Source organism: Salmo trutta, chromosome 1, assembly GCF_901001165.1.
Source record: "Salmo trutta chromosome 1, fSalTru1.1, whole genome shotgun sequence".
NCBI classification, from domain to species: domain Eukaryota; kingdom Metazoa; phylum Chordata; class Actinopteri; order Salmoniformes; family Salmonidae; genus Salmo; species Salmo trutta.
The window spans coordinates 80,192,728-80,214,699 of record NC_042957.1 but is presented as its reverse complement, the minus strand read 5'-3'; the positions used below and the strand labels follow the sequence as shown (position 1 = coordinate 80,214,699).

Here is a 21,972-nt window from a genome sequence, read left to right as displayed (position 1 = left end):
ACTCTATTCTACTCTATTATGTTCTATTCTACTCTATTATGTTCTATTCTACTCTATTCTAGTCTATTATGTTCTATTCTACTCTTATGTTCTATTCTACTCTATTATGTTCTATTCTACTCTTATGTTCTATTCTACTCTATTATGTTCTATTCTACTCTATTCTACTCTATTATGTTCTATTCTACTCTATTCTAGTCTATTATGTTCTATTCTACTCTATTATGTTCTATTCTAGTCTATTATGTTCTATTCTACTCTATTCTACTCTATTGTGTTCTATTCTACTCTATTATGTTCTATTCTACTCTATTCTACTCTATTCTACTCTATTATGTTCTATTCTACTCTATTCTAGTCTATTATGTTCTATTCTACTCTATTCTACTCTATTCTACTCTATTCTACTCTATTATGTTCTATTCTACTCTATTATGTTCTATTCTACTCTATTATGTTCTATTCTACTCTATTATGTTCTATTCTACTCTATTCTGCTCTATTATGTTCTATTCTAGTCTATTATGTTCTATTCTACTCTATTATGTTCTATTCTACTCTATTATGTTCTATTCTACTCTATTCTACTCTATTATGCTCTATTCTACTCTATTCTAGTCTATTATGTTCTATTCTACTCTATTATGTTCTATTCTACTCTATTCTACTCTATTATGTTCTATTCTACTCTATTATGTTCTATTCTACTCTATTCTACTCTATTATGTTCTATTCTACTCTATTCTAGTCTATTATGTTCTATTCTACTCTATTCTACTCTATTATGTTCTATTCTACTCTATTATGTTCTATTCTACTCTATTATGTTCTATTCTACTCTATTATGTTCTATTCTACTCTATTATGTTCTATTCTACTCTATTCTACTCTATTATGTTCTATTCTAGTCTTATGTTCTATCTACTACTATTATGTTCTATTCTACTCTATTATGTTCTATTCTACGCTATTCTACTTCTATTCTACTCTATTATGCTCTATTCTACTCTATTCTAGTCTATTATGTTCTATTCTACTCTATTATGTTCTATTCTATTCTACTCTATTATGTTCTATTCTACTCTATTCTACTCTATTATGTTCTATTCTACTCTATTCTACTCTATTATGTTCTATTCTACTATATTCTACTCTATTATGTTCTATTCTACTCTATTCTACTCTATTATGTTCTATTCTAGCCTATTCTACTCTATTATGTTCTATTCTACTCTATTCTAGTCTATTATGTTCTATTCTACTCTATTCTACTCTATTATGTTCTATTCTACTCTATTCTACTCTATTCTACTCTATTCTAGTCTATTATGTTCTATTCTACTCTATTCTACTCTATTATGTTCTATTCTACTATATTCTACTCTATTATGTTCTATTCTACTCTATTCTACTCTATTATGTTCTATTCTACTCTATGTTCTATTATGTTCTAATCTACTCTATTATGTTCTATTCTACTCTATTCTACTCTATTATGTTCTATTCTACTCTATTATGTTCTATTCTACTCTATTCTACTCTATTATGTTCTATTCTACTCTATTATGTTCTATTATATTCTATTCTACTCTATTCTACTCTATTATTTTCTATTCTACTCTAATATGTTCTATTCTACTCTATTATGTTCTATTCTACTCTATTATGTTCTATTCTACTCTATTCTACTCTATTATGTTCTATTCTACTCTATTATGTTCTATTATATTATATTCTACTCTATTCTACTCTATTATGTTCTATTCTACTCTATTATGTTCTATTCTACTCTATTATGTTCTATTATGTTCTATTCTACTCTATTCTACTCTATTATGTTCTATTCTACTCTAATATGTTCTATTCTACTCTATTATGTTCTATTCTACTCTATTATGTTCTATTCTACTCTATTATGTTCTATTCTACTCTAATATGTTCTATTCTACTCTATTATGTTCTATTCTACTCTATTCTACTCTATTATGTTCTATTCTACTCTATTCTACTCTATTATGTTCTATTCTACTCTATTCTATTATGTTCTATTCTACTCTATTCTATTATGTTCTATTCTACTCTATTCTACTCTATTATGTTCTATTCTACTCTATTATGTTCTATTCTACTCTATTCTACTCTATTATGTTCTATTCTACTCTATTCTAGTCTATTATGTTCTATTCTACTCTATTCTACTCTATTATGTTCTATTCTACTCTATTATGTTCTATTATGTTCTATTCTACTCTATTATGTTCTATTCTACTCTATTCTACTCTATTCTACTCTATTCTACTCTATTATGTTCTATTCTACTCTATTCTACTCTATTATATTCTATTCTACTCTATTCTACTCTATTCTACTCTATTATGTTCCATTCTACTCTATTATATTCTATTCTACTCTATTCTACTCTATTATGTTCTATTCTACTCTATTATGTTCTATTCTATTCTACTCTACTCTATTCTATTCTACTCTACTCTACTCTATTCTACTCTACTCTACTCTGTTCTACTCTACTCTATTCTACTCTACTCTACTCTACTCTACTCTACTCTACTCTACTCTGTTCTACTCTACTCTACTCTATTCTACTCTATTCTACTCTACTCTACTCTACTCTATTCTACTCTGCTCTACTCTACTCTACTCTACTCTACTCTACTCTATTAAACTCTACTCTATTCTACTCTACTCTACTCTACTCTACTCTACTCTGTTAAACTCTACTCTATTCTACTCTACTCTACTCTACTCTACTCTACTCTGTTAAACTCTACTCTATTCTACTCTATTCTACTCTGCTCTACTCTACTCTACTCTACTCTACTCTATTAAACTCTACTCTACTCTACTCTACTCTACTCTATTAAACTCTACTCTACTCTACTCTACTCTAATCTATTATATTCTACTCTACTCTATTCAACTCTACTCTATTCTACTCTGTTCTACTCTACTCTACTCTATTCTACTCTATTCTACTCTACTCTACTCTATTCTACTCTATTCTACTCTATTCTACTCTGTTCTACTCTACTCTACTCTATTCTACTCTAATCTACTCTACTCTATTCTACTCTACTCTACTCTACTCTACTCTATTCTACTCTGTTCTACTCTACTCTACTCTATTCTACTCTAATCTACTCTACTCTATTCTACTCTACTCTACTCTACTCTACTCTATTCTACTCTATTCTACTCTACTCTATTCTACTCTATTCTACTCTACTCTACTCTACTCTATTCTACTCTACTCTACTCTACTCTACTCTATTCTACTCTATTCTACTCTATTCTACTCTACTCTACTCTATTCTACTCTACGCTATTCTACTCTATTCTACTCTACTCTACTCTACTCTATTCTACTCTATTCTACTCTATTCTACTCTATTCTACTCTACTCTACTCTACTCTACTCTATTCTACTCTACGCTATTCTACTCTATTCTACTCTACTCTATTCTACTCTATTCTACTCTACTCTACTCTACTCTACTCTGTTCTACTCTACTCTACTCTACTCTACTCTACTCTACTCTATTCTATTCTACTCTATTCTACTCTATTCTACTCTACTCTACTCTACTCTACTCTACTCTACTCTACTCTATTCTACTCTTTTCTACTCTATTCTACTCTACTCTATTCTACTCTACTCTATTCTATTCTACTCTACTCTACTCTACTCTATTCTACTCTATTCTACTCTACTCTATTCTACTCTACTCTATTCTACTCTATTCTACTCTATTCTACTCTACTCTATTCTACTCTATTCTACTCTACTCTATTCTACTCTACTCTACTCTACTCTATTCTACTCTACTCTACTCTATTCTACTCTACTCTATTCTACTCTATTCTACTCTACTCTATTCTATTCTACTCTACTCTACTCTATTCTATTCTACTCTATTCTATTCTACTCTATTCTACTCTATTCTATTCTACTCTATTCTACTCTATTCTACTCTACTCTACTCTGTTCTACTCTACTCTACTCTACTCTACTCTACTCTACTCTATTCTATTCTACTCTACTCTACTCTACTCTACTCTACTCTATTCTACTCTACTCTATTCTACTCTACTCTACTCTACTCTACTCTATTCTATTCTACTCTACTCTATTCTACTCTACTCTACTCTACTCTACTCTATTCTACTCTACTCTATTCTACTCTATTCTACTCTACTCTACTCTACTCTACTCTATTATACTCTACTCTACTCTATTCTACTCTATTCTACTCTATTCTACTCTACTCTATTCTACTCTACTCTATTCTATTCTACTCTACTCTACTCTATTCTACTCTACTCTATTCTACTCTATTCTACTCTATTCTACTCTATTCTATTCTACTCTACTCTATTCTATTCTACTCTATTCTATTCTACTCTATTCTACTCTACTCTATTCTACTCTACTCTACTCTACTCTACTCTATTAAACTCTACTCTATTCTATTCTACTCTATTCTATTAAACTCTACTCTATTCTATTCTATTCTACTCTATTAAACTCTACTCTATTCTACTCTACTCTATTCTACTCTACTCTACTCTACTCTATTAAACTCTACTCTATTCTATTCTACTCTATTCTATTAAACTCTACTCTATTCTATTCTACTCTATTCTATTAAACTCTACTCTATTCTATTCTACTCTATTCTATTAAACTCTACTCTATTCTACTCTATTCTACTCTATTCTATTCTATTCTACTCTACTCTACTCTACTCTATTCTACTCTACTCTACTCTATTCTACTCTACTCTACTCTATTCTACTCTATTCTACTCTACTCTACTCTACTCTACTCTATTCTATTCTACTCTACTCTACTCTACTCTATTCTACTCTATTCTACTCTATTCTATTCTACTCTACTCTACTCTACTCTACTCTACTCTATTCTATTCTACTCTACTCTATTCTACTCTACTCTACTCTACTCTACTCTATTATACTCTATTCTGTTCTACTCTATTCTACTCTACTCTATTCTACTCTATTCTATTCTATTCTACTCTATTCTACTCTACTCTACTCTATTCTATTCTATTCTACTCTACTCTATTCTACTCTACTCTACTCTACTCTACTCTATTCTACTCTATTCTACTCTACTCTACTCTATTCTATTCTATTCTATTCTACTCTATTCTACTCTATTCTACTCTACTCTACTCTACTCTACTCTACTCTACTCTATTCTACTCTACTCTATTCTATTCTACTCTATTCTACTCTACTCTATTCTACTCTACTCTACTCTACTCTACTCTATTCTACTCTATTCTACTCTACTCTATTCTACTCTACTCTATTCTACTCTACTCTACTCTATTCTACTCTACTCTACTCTATTCTACTCTATTCTACTCTACTCTATTCTATTCTACTCTACTCTATTCTATTCTACTCTACTCTACTCTACTCTACTCTACTCTACTCTAATCTACTCTATTCTATTCTACTCTACTCTATTCTATTCTACTCTACTCTACTCTACTCTACTCTACTCTATTCTACTCTATTCTACTCTACTCTATTCTACTCTACTCTACTCTATTCTACTCTACTCTATTCTATTCTACTCTACTCTACTCTACTCTATTAAACTCTACTGTATTTTATTATTCTCTAGTCTATTGTATTCTACTCTATTCTATTCTAGATACAATACCTTCCTCTCACATGTTCAGTTAAAAGTTTCATCTTATTTTCAACAGAGACCTGGCAACATATAATATATCTGAAGCATAAGTAGTTACAGTACATAGCCTTTCTCCAGGAGAAGCTTTAGTCAGAGACAGGGCTGTACGTGGAGGCAGACAAGATGACGGTTCACACACTCACTGTCTCTCTATCTCTCTCTCTCTCTCCCTCTCCTTCTCCCCTCCCGCTCCCTCTCCTTCTCCCCTCCCTCTCCCCTCTCTCTCCCTCTCCTTCTCCCCTCTCCTTCTCCCTCTCCCCTTCCGCCCCCTCTCCTTCTCCCCCTCCCTCTCCCCTCCCCTCCCGCTCCTTCTCCCCCTCCCTCTCCCCTCCCCCTCCCTCTCCTTCTCCCCCTCCCTCTCCTTCCGCTCCCTCTCCTTCTCCCCCAGGCTGACTTTGCCATCGAGGCCCTAGCGAAGGCCATGTATGAGCGGTTGTTCAGGTGGATCCTGGCTAGGGTGAATAAGACTCTGGATAAAGCCAAACGTAAAGGAGCATCATTCCTGGGGATCCTAGACATCGCTGGCTTTGAAATCTTTGAGGTGAGATTGAGGAGCATCATCTTTAAGTTGACAGAGAAAGGAATTCAGCAGGGGTCCCGTGAGGCCAGTTGGTAGCTCATGGCGCATTGCAACGCCAAGGTTGTGGGTTCGATTCCCATGGAGGACCGGTAAAAGAGAATGATGCACCCACTACTGTAATTCACTCTGGATACGAGCATCTGCTAAATGACTGAAATTGAACCCATTTAAAATGGGTAGACGTAGCGATTTGGGAGCCCCATCTACCTCCCAAAAGGGACATTTCCCCCAGAACATTTCCTACTATGATTATTATTATCCCACAATTAAAAACATCCCTACGGGCCCTGGTCAAAGTAGTGCACTAAATAGGGAATAGGATGTAATTTGGGATTCAGACCTGATGTACAGGACTATGACGTGAGAAGTACCTCTATGTTCACATCCATCTCTCCCATCTCCCTTCCTCAGGAACTACCACGGTACTGTAGCTCTGTGTAAATCACTATGTAACTTCTCCTCAGGAACTACCACGGTACTGTAGCTCTGTGTAAATCACTATGTAACTTCTCCTCAGGAACTACCACGGTACTGTAGCTCTGTGTAAACCACTATGTAACTTCTCCTCAGGAACTACCACGGTACTGTAGCTCTGTGTAAACCACTATGTAACTTCTCCTCAGGAACTACCACGGTACTGTAGCTCTGTGTAAATCACTATGTACCTCCTTCTCCTCAGGAACTACCACGGTACTGTAGCTCTGTGTAAACCACTATGTACCTTCTCCTCAGGAACTACCACGGTACTGTAGCTCTGTGTAAACCACTATGTACCTTCTCCTCAGGAACTACCACGGTACTGTAGCTCTGTGTAAACCACTATGTACCTCCTCCTCAGGAACTACCACGATACTGTAGCTCTGTGTAAACCACTATGTACCTCCTTCTCAGGAACTACCACGGTACTGTAGCTCTGTGTAAACCACTATGTACCTCCTTCTCCTCAGGAACTACCACGGTACTGTAGCTCTGTGTAAACCACTATGTACCTTCTCCTCAGGAACTACCATGGTACTGTAGCTCTGTGTAAACCACTATGTACCTCCTTCTCCTCAGGAACTACCACGGTACTGTAGCTCTGTGTAAACCACTATGTACCTTCTCCTCAGGAACTACCACGGTACTGTAGCTCTGTGTAAACCACTATGTACCTTCTTCTCCTCAGGAACTACCACGGTACTGTAGCTCTGTGTAAACCACTATGTACCTTCTCCTCAGGAACTACCACGGTACTGTAGCTCTGTGTAAACCACTATGTACCTTCTCCTCAGGAACTACCATGGTACTGTAGCTCTGTGTAAACCACTATGTACCTCCTCCTCAGGAACTACCACGATACTGTAGCTCTGTGTAAACCACTATGTAACTTCTCCTCAGGAACTACCACGGTACTGTAGCTCTGTGTAAACCACTATGTACCTCCTTCTCCTCAGGAACTACCACGGTACTGTAGCTCTGTGTAAACCACTATGTACCTCCTCCTTCTCCTCAGGAACTACCACGGTACTGTAGCTCTGTGTAAACCACTATGTACCTTCTCCTCAGGAACTACCACGGTACTGTAGCTCTGTGTAAACCACTATGTACCTCCTTCTCCTCAGGAACTACCACGGTACTGTAGCTCTGTGTAAACCACTATGTACCTTCTCCTCAGGAACTACCACGGTACTGTAGCTCTGTGTAAACCACTATGTACCTCCTCCTCAGGAACTACCACGGTACTGTAGCTCTGTGTAAACCACTATGTACCTCCTCCTTCTCCTCAGGAACTACCACGGTACTGTAGCTCTGTGTAAACCACTATGTACCTTCTCCTCAGGAACTACCATGGTACTGTAGCTCTGTGTAAACCACTATGTACCTTCTCCTCAGGAACTACCACGGTACTGTAGCTCTGTGTAAACCACTATGTACCTTCTCCTCAGGAACTACCACGGTACTGTAGCTCTGTGTAAACCACTATGTACCTCCTTCTCCTCAGGAACTACCACGGTACTGTAGCTCTGTGTAAACCACTATGTACCTTCTCCTCAGGAACTACCATGGTACTGTAGCTCTGTGTAAACCACTATGTACCTTCTCCTCAGGAACTACCACGGTACTGTAGCTCTGTGTAAACCACTATGTACCTCCTCCTTCTCCTCAGGAACTACCACGGTACTGTAGCTCTGTGTAAACCACTATGTACCTTCTCCTCAGGAACTACCACGGTACTGTAGCTCTGTGTAAACCACTATGTACCTCCTTCTCCTCAGGAACTACCACGGTACTGTAGCTCTGTGTAAACCACTATGTACCTCCTCCTTCTCCTCAGGAACTACCATGGTACTGTAGCTCTGTGTAAATCACTATGTACCTTCTCCTCAGGAACTACCACGGTACTGTAGCTCTGTGTAAACCACTATGTACCTCCTCCTTCTCCTCAGGAACTACCACGGTACTGTAGCTCTGTGTAAACCACTATGTAACTTCTCCTCAGGAACTACCACGGTACTGTAGCTCTGTGTAAACCACTATGTACCTTCTCCTCAGGAACTACCATGGTACTGTAGCTCTGTGTAAACCACTATGTACCTTCTCCTCAGGAACTACCACGGTACTGTAGCTCTGTGTAAACCACTATGTACCTCCTCCTCAGGAACTACCACGGTACTGTAGCTCTGTGTAAACCACTATGTACCTCCTCCTTCTCCTCAGGAACTACCACGGTACTGTAGCTCTGTGTAAACCACTATGTACCTTCTCCTCAGGACAACTCGTTTGAGCAGCTGTGCATCAACTACACCAACGAGCGTCTGCAGCAGCTGTTCAACCACACCATGTTCATTCTGGAGCAGGAGGAGTACAAGAGAGAGGGGATCGACTGGGCCTTCATAGACTTCGGCCTGGACCTGCAGCCCTGCATAGAGCTCATCGAGAGACCGGTAACACACACCACACACACACACACACACACACACACACACACACACACACACACACACACACACACACACACATAGAGACACTCACACACACGGAGACACTCTCACACACACATACACACACACACACACACACACACACACACACACACACACGGAGACACACACACACACACATACTGTACACATTGGACCTACATCAATGCACACACAGCTGGTTCCCTAAAGCTGACCCCTCCCCCCACCCTTCTAGAACAATCCTCCAGGTATCTTGGCTCTGTTGGATGAGGAGTGCTGGTTCCCTAAAGCCACAGACCTGTCCTTCGTTGAGAAGCTGATGAACACACACACAACCCACTGCAAGTTCTCCAAACCCAAATCACTCAAAGACAAGACTGCCTTCTCTGTTCTCCACTACGCCGGCAAGGTGAGATTATATTATATGTTTCTGTCTGAAGAGTTCTCCACCACGCCGGCAAGGTGAGATTATATTATATGTAGGTGGACTACAATGGTGCCAGCTGGCTGATTAATAACATGGCTGTGTTGTGGTTATGTTGTGTTGTGGTTGTGTTATGGTTGTGTTGTGGTTGTATTGTGGTTGTGTTATAGGTGGACTACAACGGGGCCAGCTGGCTGATTAATAACATGGTTATGTTGTGGTTATGTTGTGGTTATGTTATGTTATGGTTGTGTTATGGTTGTATTGTGGTTGTGTTATAGGTGGACTACAACGGAGCCAACTGGCTGACTAAGAACATGGTTATGTTATGGTTATGTTGTGGTTATGTTATGTTATGGTTGTGTTATGGTTGTGTTATGGTTGTATTGTGGTTGTGTTATAGGTGGACTACAACGGAGCCAACTGGCTGACTAAGAACATGGTTATGTTATGGTTATGTTGTGGTTATGTTATGTTATGGTTGTGTTATGGTTGTGTTATGGTTGTATTGTGGTTGTGTTATAGGTGGACTACAACGGAGCCAACTGGCTGACTAAGAACATGGTTGTGTTATGGTTGTGTTGTTGTTGTATTGTGGTTGTGTTATAGGTGGACTACAACGGGGCCAACTAGCTGACTAAGAACATGGTTGTGTTGTGGTTATGTTGGGGTTGTGTTATAGGTGGACTACAACGGAGCCAACTGGCTGACTAAGAACATGGACCCTCTGAATGACAACGTGACGGCTCTCCTCAACAACTCATCCAACCCCTTCATACAGGACCTCTGGAAGGATGGTGAGCCACATGCGTCCCAAAATGGCACCCTGTTCCCTGAATGGGGCACCACGTTAGACCAGGCCCATAGCACTCTGGTCAAAAGTAGTGCACTATAGTAAATCAGGAATAGGGTCCTATTTAGGATGCAAGCACAGTTGGTATACTACCAATTCACTTTACTGTTCTCCCATCAGTATTCATCAGTATTCTACTGTCTCTCCTTCTTGTCTGTCACTTGTTCTTCTCCCTCTTTCATCTCCTCCTCTTTCTCCCTGCCTCTCACCTTCCCCCCCCCCCCAGCCTTTCTTCTCAGTGGTCATGAATAATCCTTGTTCTGTTTCCAGTGGACCATGTGGTGGGTCTAGAGACCATTACTAAGATGTCAGAGAGCTCGGCCCCCAGCGCCACCAAGTCTAAGAAGGGCATGTTCAGGACAGTGGGCCAGCTCTACAAGGAATCTCTGGGCAAACTGATGACCACGCTGAACAACACACAGCCCAACTTCATACGCTGTATCATCCCTAACCACGAGAAGAGGGTAGGACACTATCCTCCTACCCAGAACCCCTACAGCTATTTCTATATGTTTCATCAATTCATCTCCTCTCTCTTGAGTCACCTGTGATCTCTCTCTCCCTCATTCTTCCTGTGTGTGTGTAGGCAGGGAAGCTGGATGCTAACCTGGTTCTGGAACAGTTGAGGTGTAACGGGGTTCTGGAAGGGATCCGTATCTGCAGACAGGGCTTCCCCAACCGCATCGTGTTCCAAGAGTTCCGACAACGGTGAGGAATGTTCTAACACCAACGTTAAGGAACCACGATTATGTCTGTGTAGTTATCATATAACAACTTGTACTCTTCCTTCTGTCTTCCTCTCTTTCTTCCTCTTCTTCCTCTTCCTCTTCTTCTTGTAGCTATGAGATCCTAGCAGCCAACTGCATCCCAAAGGGTTTCATGGACGGGAAACAGGCTTGTCAACTAATGGTGATTTCATCTTACTGAAACGTCTGAGTTGATCTAACTGAAACGTCTGAGTTGATCTAACTGAAACGTCTGAGTTGATCTAACTGAAACTTCTGAGTTGATCTAACTGAAACGTCTTAGTTGATCTAACTGAAACGTCTGAGTTGATCTTACTGAAACGTCTGAGTTGATCTTACTGAAACGTCTGAGTTGATCTTACTGAAACGTCTGAGTTGATCTTACTGAAACGTCTGAGTTGATCTTACTGAAACGTCTGAGTTGATCTTACTGAAACGTCTGAGTTGATCTTACTGAAACGTCTGAGTTGATCTAACTGAAACGTCTGAGTTGATCTTACTGAAACGTCTGAGTTGATCTTACTAAAATGTCTGAGTTGATCTAACTGAAACGTCTGAGTTGATCTTACTAAAACGTCTGAGTTGATCTTACTGATTCAGTCACTGAGCCTAAAAACCTTTTGGCACATTTGAACCCGCACTTTTTAGAAAACCAAAAGTTGAGCAATGAACTAAATAGGACAAATGTTTCTACCATAGTTCTGGATAAGTAAAGAGTTATTCTAAAGGGACCTTTGTTTTGAAAGGTGTCACGATAAAGGTGTCACGATAAAGGTGTCACGATAAAGGTGTCACGATAAAGGTGTCATGATAAAGGTGTTACGATAAAGGTGTCATGATAAAGGTGTCATGATAAAGGTGTCATGATAAAGGTGTTACGATAAAGGTGCCATGATAAAGGTGTCATGATAAAGGTGTCATGATAAAGGTGTCACGATAAAGGTGTCACGATAAAGGTGTTACGATAAAGGTGTCACGATAAAGGTGTCACGATAAAGGTGTCACGATAAAGGTGTCATGATGAAGGTGTTATGACTTCCTCTCCAGATGAAGCACCTGGACCTGGACCCTAATCTGTTCCGTATTGGTCAGAGTAAGATGTTCTTCAGAACAGGAGTGTTAGCCCAGCTGGAGGAGGAGAGGGACATTAAACTGACTGTGGTCATCATCGCCTTCCAGGCCCACGCTAGGAGCTTCCTGGCACGCAAGTTAGTGTAACAGTGTTGCTTCCAGCCTGGGCTCCACACAGGGACCCTCTGAACACATGGACACATTTCACCCGTGAGGTAGCGTTACCAGTCGCTCCCACAACAGCATGATAGCAGACACACTCTGATGTGACTTCTGTCCACAGAGCGTTTAGTAAGCGTCAGGCCCAGCTGACCGCTATGAAGGTGATTCAGAGGAACTGTGCTGTCTACCTGGTCCTGAAGAACTGGCAGTGGTGGAGACTCTTCACCAAGGTACACATCACACACACACACAGACACACACACACACACACAGACACACACACACACACACACACAGACAGACACAGGTGTTTGATTTATGGTTATCTGTCCTATCCAGTGTTGTTGATGTTCTGCCACATCCATCACTTGTTGAGTATATCGTAGTTTTGATTCGTTGATTTGTTTTGATATCAGCTCTTATGTAAACTTTGATTGGTTGTCCCGCAGGTGAAGCCCCTCCTCCAGGTGACGCGACAGGAAGAAGAAATGGGTCAGAAGGAGGAGGAGCTGAAGTCCGCCAAGGATCTGGCCCAGAAGAGCCAGGTGGAACTGAAGGAGATCTCCCAGAAACACACACAGGTGAAGTGGAGACACACACACACACATACAGGTAAAGTGGAGACACACACACACACACAGGTGAGGTGGAGACACACACACACATACAGGTGAGGTGGAGACACACACACACACACAGGTGAGGTGGAGACACACACACACATACACACACATACAGGTAAAGTGGACACACACACACATACAGGTAAAGTGGAGACACACACACACACACACACAGGTGAGGTGGAGACACACACACACATACAGGTAAAGTGGAGACACACACACACACACACAGGTGAGGTGGAGACACACACACACACACACAGGTGAGGTGGAGACACACACACGCATACAGGTGTGGTGGAGACACACACACACACACACACAGGTAAAGTGGAGACACACACACACACACACACACACACACACACAGGTAAAGTGGAGACTCTCTCTCTCTCTAGGTAGTAGAGGAGCGAGCTAAACTGGAGCAGAAGCTTCAGGCGGAGACAGAGTTGTATGCTGAGGCAGAGGAGATGAGGCTTCGTCTGGAGGTCAAGAAGCAGGAGCTGGAGGAGGTGCTCCATGAGATGGAGTCGCGGCTGGAGGAGGAGGAGGAGAGAGCCACACAGCTGCAGCAGGAGAGGAAGGACATGCAGCAGCAACTACAGGTGGGCAGATCCAAAATGGCTACCGAGCGATGACCTTTTCAACTATGGTATATCAGTGATGATGTCAAAATGGACAAAATCATTTCAAAGAAGCGTCAAACCGACTCAATCCCTTTCAGAAACTTTGGCATGAAATGTATGAAATGCTAATATCGATATTACCGGGTACATTGACTTCCATTGGTTTCTGGTTGGAAAATGCTGAAGTTAGTAGATGGTGGATTGACTGCACTGTGTCCTTATCCATAGACTGGTATAGATGTAAGGCCCTGTTGTGGATCAGGTGGAGGCCCTGTTGTGGGTCAGGTGGAGGTCCTGTTGTGGGTCATGTGGAGGTCCTGTTGTGGATCATGTGGAGGCCCTGTTGTGGATCATGTGGAGGTCCTGTTGTGGGTCAGGTGGAGGACCTGTTGTGGATCATGTGGAGGTCCTGTTGTGGATCATGTGGAGGTCCTGTTGTGGATCATGTGGAGGTCCTGTTGTGGATCATGTGGAGGTCCTGTTGTGGGTCAGGTGGAGGACCTGTTGTGGGTCAGGTGGAGGTCCTGTTGTGGATCATGTGGAGGCCCTGTTGTGGATCATGTGGAGGCCCTGTTGTGGATCATGTGGAGGCCCTGTTGTGGATCATGTGGAGGCCCTGTTGTGGGTCATGTGGAGGCCCTGTTGTGGATCATGTGGAGGCCCTGTTGTGGATCATGTGGAGGCCCTGTTGTGGATCATGTGGAGGCCCTGTTGTGGATCATGTGGAGGCCCTGTTGTGGATCATGTGGAGGCCTTGTTGTGGATCATGTGGAGGCCCTGTTGTGGATCATGTGGAGGCCCTGTTGTGGATCAGGTGGAGGCCCTGTTGTGGGTCAGGTGGAGGCCTTGTTGTGGATCATCTCTCATCTTATTTATCTCGCATCCCTGTCCCTCTCTCTCTCTTTTCTCTTTCTCTCTTCATCCCTTTCTTCTCTCTGTGTATTAGGCCATGGAGGCCCACCTGTCAGAGGAAGAGGACTCTCGTCAGAAGCTGCAGCTGGAGAAGGTGACTGTTGAGGGGAAGGTCAAGAAACTGGAGGAGGACGTTCTCATCATGGAGGACCAGAATAACAAACTACTCAAGGTATGTTGTTCTCCACCCCTGTCTCAATAAACACCATTCACCCACCCTCCCATCCACCCACTGATCTCCTGTTCCTCAGCAACGTGAGCTGTTGAAGGAGCATGTAGCACTCAGTCCCTGACCCCTCACCTCTGACCTCTGATTAACCTTACTCCTCGCTGTGTGTTGTTCTTCAGGAGCCTAAACTGTTGGAAGAGAGAGTAGTACAGTCCCTGACCCCTCACCTCTGAACCCCGACATTTCTCTCTTTTATCCGTTGTTCTTCAGGAGCGTAAACTGTTGGAGGAGAGAATAGCAGACTCCAGCTCTAACCTGGCTGAGGAAGAGGAGAAGTCTAAGAACCTGACCAAGCTGAAGAACAAACACGAGTCTATGATCTCAGACCTGGAGGGTGAGTTACTCACCTCTGACCTCTAACCCCTGACCCCTCACCCCTGGCATCAATCAGTCATTCAGTCAGTCAGTAATCAGTCAATTATTGTCTTTCATTAAGACCTTAATTGGTTGAATCTGGTGTGTTAGGACTGGGATAAAGCTGAACAAAGCTTACACACTCTCCAAGAATGCATCAGTCTACCTCTGCTATAGACGATGATGATGATGACGATTCCTTTCCCTCTTCCTCTTCCTCCTCCACCTCCTCCTCTTCCTCAGTGCGTATGAAGAAGGAGGAGAAGGGCAGGCAGGATGTGGAGAAGGCCAAGAGGAAGCTGGAGACGGAGCTGGCTGATCTCCAGGAGCAGCTGGCCGACCTGCAGGCCCAGATAGCCGAGCTCAGAGCACAGCTCGCCGCCAAGGAGGAGGAGCTACTGGCCACACAGGCCAGGTAATCAATCCCAGATCATCAGTGATGAACTATCTTCAATCAGTAGCTTTATTATCCAGGAATATATAAACACACTTGACAAATAGTTAAAGAGTTGAGAGAGACCGTACCTTGACAATCTTAACCATTATTGGGCATATCTACACACATAGCATAGCTATTACTTCCCATGCCCTAAATCTCTCTCTCTCTGTCAGGTTGGAGGAGGAGTCTGCCTCTTGTGTTGCGGCGGTGCGTCGTGTCAGGGAGCTGGAGGGGCTGTTAGGTGAGATCCATATCAAGGGAGGGTGTCCCAAAAGACACCCACACAGGTCAAAAGTAGTAGGTTGGCGTTGATTGGGATAGGTCTCGTCCTTGAGGCAGAACTGAGCGTTTATTGGGATGAGTCTCGTACTTGAGGCAGAACTGAATGATTTCTGCTAGATGAGCAAGCTGCAAAGTCTATATTGTCTATATTGTAAAAATTCCTGAAAACAAATGTAGCTTTTTGGTCTTAATTTAAAGTTAGGCATTAAGGTTAGCAGTGTGGTTAAGGTTAGGGTTAAGGTTAGGTTTAAAGTCAGACGTTATGACTTTGTGGCTGTGCCAGCTAGTGACCACTCTGCAGAACTGCCTCCAGAACAACATCCATGATGAAAAACACTAACCTGCTCAAAGGTAGTGCACTACATGAGGAATAGGTGTGTGTGTGCGTGTGTGTGCGTGTGTGTGCGTGTGTGTGTGTGTGATAAATAGGTGAGATCCAGGAGGACCTGGAGTCAGAGGGGGCTGCCAGGAGGAAGGCTGATGCAGCCTGTAGAGACCTGGGAGAGGAGCTGAATGCTCTGAGGTCTGAGCTGGAAGACACTCTGGATACCACCGCCGCACAGCAGGAGCTACGGTACGGTCAAGTCACGGTCATCACCACATCCTGACAATACGGTCTCAGTTTGACCTCTAGAGGACACCACATCCTGACAATACCGTCTCAGTTTGACCTCTAGAGGACACCACATCCTGACAATACGGTCTCAGTTTGACCTCTAGAGGACACCACATCCTGACCATACGGTCTCAGTTTGACCTCTAGAGGACACCACATCCTGACCATACGGTCTCAGTTTGACCTCTAGAGGACACCACATCCTGACAATACGGTCTCAGTTTGACCTCTAGAGGACACCACATCCTGACCATACGGTCTCAGTTTGACCTCTAGAGGACACCACATCCTGACCATACGGTCTCAGTTTGACCTCTAGAGGACACCACATCCTGACCATACGGACTCAGTTTGACCTCTAGAGGACACCACATCCTGACCATACGGACTCAGTTTGACCTCTAGAGGACACCACATCCTGACCATACGGACTCAGTTTGACCTCTAGAGGACCCACTGGATACTATCGCTGCACAGCAGGAACTACGGTACGGTTCCAATTGGGACACACACACTGATGGTTGCTGTGTGTTGTGTTCTCCAGGGCGAAGCGAGAGCAGGAGGTAGCCATGTTGAAGAAGGTGATGGAGGAGGAAGGGAGGAACCATGAAGCTCAGGTTCAGGAGATGAGACAGAAACACACACAGACTGTTGAGGGACTGTCTGAACAACTGGAGCAAGCCAAGAGGGTAACACACACACCTGACGCCTGCATGGGAACACACACACACACACACACACACACACACACACACACACACACACACACACACACACACACACACACACACACACACACACACATGCGCACACGCGCACACACACGCACAAAGTAAACACACTCCCTCACACCCTCCCTTCTCTCCCCCCTCCTCACACCCTCCCTTCTCTCCCCACTCCTTACACCCTCCCTTCTCTCCCCACTCCTTACACCCTCCCTTCTCTCCCCACTCCTCACACCCTCCCTTCTCTCCCCACTCCTCACACCCTCCCTTCTCTCCCCACTCCTTACACCCTCCCTTCTCTCCCCACTCCTTACACCCTCCCTTCTCTCCCCACTCCTCACACCCTCCCTTCTCTCCCCACTCCTCACACCCTCCCTTCTCTCCCCGCTCCTCACACCCTCCCTTCTCTCCCCACTCCTCACACCCTCCCTTCTCTCCCCACTCCCTCATTCCCTCACACCCTCCCTTCTCTCCCCACTCCTCACACCCTCCCTTCTCTCCCCACTCCCTCATTCCCTCACACCCTCCTTTCTCTCCCCACTCCCTCATTCCCTCACACCCTCCCTTCTCTCCCCACTCCCTCATTCCCTCACACCCTCCTTTCTCTCCCCACTCCCTCATTCCCTCACACCCTCCCTTCTCTCCCCACTCCCTCATTCCCTCACACCCTCCCTTCTCTTCCTCACTCCCTCCACCCTCCCTTCTCTCCCCAGGTACGAGCCAGTCTAGAGAAGGCTAAGCAGGGATTGGAGAAGGAGTCATCTGACCTCAGCGCAGACCTCCACTCATTGGCCAACGCCAAGCAGGAAGTGGAGCACAAGAGGAAGAAGGTCGAAGGTCAGCTGTCAGACTTGCAGTCGCGCCACAATGACAGCGAGAGACAGAGGGGGGAGCTGGGAGAACGAGTCTCTAAGTTGACCGTGAGTAGCGTACACTGGCTACAGATGTAGGATCTGAATTTGAACCAGTTTGCTACAGCAGGAAAATAATCCTGCAGCAACAGGACATTTTAATTATTATGTGGATTGTAATTAATGGACATTTTTGTAGGGGTTGATACATTTTTTCGTAATGGAAACTCAAGTCTGAAACTCCAAAGTGGAAATTAGTTAAACTTTTAAAACCTCAAATACACTACACGTTTGCAGAAAATGTATCCTGCAACAGGGTGATCGAATGAAGATCCTACATCTGTACCTCACATGTCAGATGAAAATAATAAAAGTGACAAACTTTTAAAACCTGAAACACGAGCAGGGGATTGTCCTAGTACAACTGTCATCTATTTATTGGTGACGCATCTGAGAACACTAACAACACCCCTTACCCCTGATGTTACCAGGTGAGTTGACTGAGAACATATTGTGGTTTACAGCAAGGACCTGGGGAGAGGGGAGGAAGGAGCGTATTTGGTGTATTTTATTTACATGATGACAGATAACATCATTTATTATTTCATGTTTGTGACAACCTGCTACCCTTTTCACCCATCCCCTTCTTCTCTCATCCCCTTCTTCTCTCATCCCCTTCTTCTCTCATCCCCTTCTTCTCTCATCCCCTTCTTCTCTCATCCCCTTCTTCTCTCATCCCTCTGTTCCAGTCTGAGTTGGACAGTGTGAGCAGTCTGCTGAATGAGGTGGAGGGGAAGAACATTAAACTGAGTAAAGACCTGGTCAGTCTGGGGTCCCAGCTACAGGACACTCAGGTGAGACTCAGACCTACAGGACTCTCAGGTGAGACTCAGACCTACAGGACTCTCAGGTGAGACTCAGACCTACAGGACTCTCAGGTGAGACTCAGACCTACAGGACTCTCAGGTGAGACTCAGACCTATAGGACTCTCAGGTGAGACTCAGTCCTACAGGACTCTCAGGTGAGACTCAGACCTACAGGATTCTCAGGTGAGACTCAGACCTACAGGACTCTCAGGTGAGACTCAGTCCTACAGGACTCTCAGGTGAGACTCAGACCTACAGGACTCTCAGGTGAGACTCAGTCCTACAGGACTCTCAGGTGAGACTCAGACGTACAGGACTCTCAGGTGAGACTCAGTCCTACAGGACTCTCAGGTGAGACTCAGTCCTACAGGACTCTCAGGTGAGACTCAGACGTACAGGACTCTCAGGTGAGACTCAGACGTACAGGACTCTCAGGTGAGACTCAGTCCTACAGGACTCTCAGGTGAGACTCAGTCCTACAGGACTCTCAGGTGAGACTCAGACCTACAGGACTCTCAGGTGAGACTCAGACCTACAGGACTCTCAGGTGAGACTCAGACCTACAGGACTCTCAGGTGAGACTCAGTCCTACAGGACTCTCAGGTGAGACTCAGTCCTACAGGACTCTCAGGTGAGACTCAGTCCTACAGGACTCTCAGGTGAGACTCAGACCTACAGGACTCTCAGGTGAGACTCAGACCTACAGGACTCTCAGGTGAGACTCAGACCTACAGGACTCTCAGGTGAGACTCAGTCCTACAGGACTCTCAGGTGAGACTCAGTCCTACAGGACTCTCAGATGAGACTCAGACCTACAGGACTCTCAGGTGAGACTCAGACCTACAGGACTCTCAGGTGAGACTCAGACCTACAGGACTCTCAGATGAGACTCAGACCTACAGGACTCTCAGGTGAGACTCAGACCTACAGGACTCTCAGGTGAGACTCAGACCTACAGGACTCTCAGATGAGACTCAGACCTACAGGACTCTCAGGTGAGACTCAGACCTACAGGACTCTCAGGTGAGACTCAGACCTACAGAACTCTCTGACTTACTTCACAGAACAACTGGTAGGGGAAACACTGAATAGATATAGGACGTTCAGCTGACAGGGAAACCTTCTCAGAGTGATAGATAAACAGAGTTTATTTTTCGGTTGTCCCCCTGTCTAATGCTTATCTTTTTAAGTAATGTATGTTAGGGCCTTTGAGGCTAAAGTGAACTACAACACACTACCTCAACCTGTTTATGTTTATCTGTTTCCCTCTCTCCCCCCTCTCGCCCCCCTCCCCTCTTCTCTCCCCTCCCCTCCTCTCTCCCCTCCCCCTCTCCTCCCCCTCTCCTCCCCCTCTAGGAGTTATTGGCAGAGGAGACTCGTCAGAAGCTGAACCTGTCAGGTCGTCTACGCCAGACAGAGGAAGACAGGAACAACCTTCTAGAACAGCTGGAGGAAGAAGCAGAGGCCAAGAGAGGAGTGGAGAGACAGGCCTCCAGCCTCAACATACAGGTCAGTAGAGAGAGAGAGAGAGGTCAGTACTGTTACAGAAAGAGAATATAGAGTTTGACCTTTGACCCTTTCTCTCTCTTCAGCTGTGTGACTGTAAGAAACGTCTGGATGAGCAGCAGGGGACAGTGGAACTCCTGGAGGAGGGGAAGAAACGCCTGCAGAGAGATCTGGAGGCTGCCAACTCACAGTACGAGAATTAGACAGAAATTATAAATATACTGTATATAATAGTTATACACTGCTCAAAAAAATAAAGGGAACACTAAAATAACACATCCTAGATCTGAATGAATGAAATAATCTTATTAAATACTTTTTTCTTTACATAGTTGAATGTGCTGACAACAAAATCACACAAAAATAATCAATGGAAATCCAATTTATCAACCCATGGAGGTCTGGATTTGGAGTCACACTCAACATTAAAGTGGAAAACCACACTACAGGCTGATCCAACTTTGATATAATGTCCTTAAAACAAGTCAAAATGAGGCTCAGTAGTGTGTGTGGCCTCCACGTGCCTGTATGACCTCCCTACAATGCCTGGGCATGCTCCTGATGAGGTGGCGGATGGTCTCCTGAGGGATCTCCTCCCAGACCTGGACTAAAGCATTCGCCAACTCCTGGACAGTCTGTGGTGCAATGTGGCGTTGGTGGATGGAGCGAGACATGATGTCCCAGATGTGCTCAATTGGATTCAGGTCTGGGGAACGGGCGGGCCAGTCCATAGCATCAATGCCTTCCTCTTGCAGGAACTGCTGACACACTCCAGCCACATGAGGTCTAGCATTGTCTTGCATTAGGAGGAACCCAGGGCCAACCGCACCAGCATATGGTCTCACAAGGGGTCTGAGGATCTCATCTCGGTACCTAATGGCAGTCAGGCTACCTCTGGCGAGCACATGGAGGGCTGTGCGGCCCCCCAAAGAAATGCCACCCCACACCATGACTGACCCACCGCCAAACCGGTCATGCTGGAGGATGTTGCAGGCAGCAGAACGTTCTCCACGGCGTCTCCAGACTCTGTCACGTCTGTCACATGTGCTCAGTGTGAACCTGCTTTCATCTGTGAAGAGCACAGGACGCCAGTGGCGAATTTGCCAATCTTGGTGTTCTCTGGCAAATGCCAAACGTCCTGCACGGTGTTGGGCTGTAAGCACAACCCCCACCTGTGGACGTCGGGCCCTCATACCACCCTCATGGAGTCTGTTTCTGACCGTTTGAGCCGACACATGCACATTTGTGGCCTGCTGGAGGTCATTTTGCAGGGCTCTGGCAGTGCTCCTCCTGCTCCTCCTTGCACAAAGGCGGAGGTAGCGGTCCTGCTGCTGGGTTGTTGCCCTCCTACGGCCTCCTCCACGTCTCCTGATGTACTGGCCTGTCTCCTGGTAGCGCCTCCATGCTCTGGACACTAC

At 44.1% G+C, this 21,972-nt stretch overlaps 1 protein-coding gene across 4 annotated transcripts in view; it reads left to right on the top strand.

Annotated features, from left to right (window-relative positions):
- The window catches only part of LOC115149495 (myosin-11-like), a 66,798-nt gene that overhangs the window by 25,148 nt on the left and 19,678 nt on the right, over positions 1–21,972 (top strand). For all 4 annotated transcript variants that reach the window (XM_029694265.1, XM_029693435.1, XM_029695123.1 and 1 more), the window contains 21 exons: positions 6,132–6,284; positions 9,074–9,247; positions 9,501–9,674; positions 10,372–10,486; positions 10,813–11,006; positions 11,129–11,250; positions 11,382–11,451; positions 12,336–12,496; positions 12,643–12,751; positions 12,971–13,102; positions 13,546–13,752; positions 14,720–14,857; positions 15,125–15,248; positions 15,512–15,683; positions 15,881–15,948; positions 16,419–16,563; positions 17,150–17,294; positions 18,044–18,250; positions 18,931–19,035; positions 20,405–20,557; positions 20,641–20,744. In XM_029694265.1, the coding sequence (XP_029550125.1) occupies positions 6,132–6,284; positions 9,074–9,247; positions 9,501–9,674; positions 10,372–10,486; positions 10,813–11,006; positions 11,129–11,250; positions 11,382–11,451; positions 12,336–12,496; positions 12,643–12,751; positions 12,971–13,102; positions 13,546–13,752; positions 14,720–14,857; positions 15,125–15,248; positions 15,512–15,683; positions 15,881–15,948; positions 16,419–16,563; positions 17,150–17,294; positions 18,044–18,250; positions 18,931–19,035; positions 20,405–20,557; positions 20,641–20,744 (2,972 nt within the window). The remainder of the gene's footprint in view (positions 1–6,131; positions 6,285–9,073; positions 9,248–9,500; positions 9,675–10,371; positions 10,487–10,812; positions 11,007–11,128; positions 11,251–11,381; positions 11,452–12,335; positions 12,497–12,642; positions 12,752–12,970; positions 13,103–13,545; positions 13,753–14,719; positions 14,858–15,124; positions 15,249–15,511; positions 15,684–15,880; positions 15,949–16,418; positions 16,564–17,149; positions 17,295–18,043; positions 18,251–18,930; positions 19,036–20,404; positions 20,558–20,640; positions 20,745–21,972) is intronic.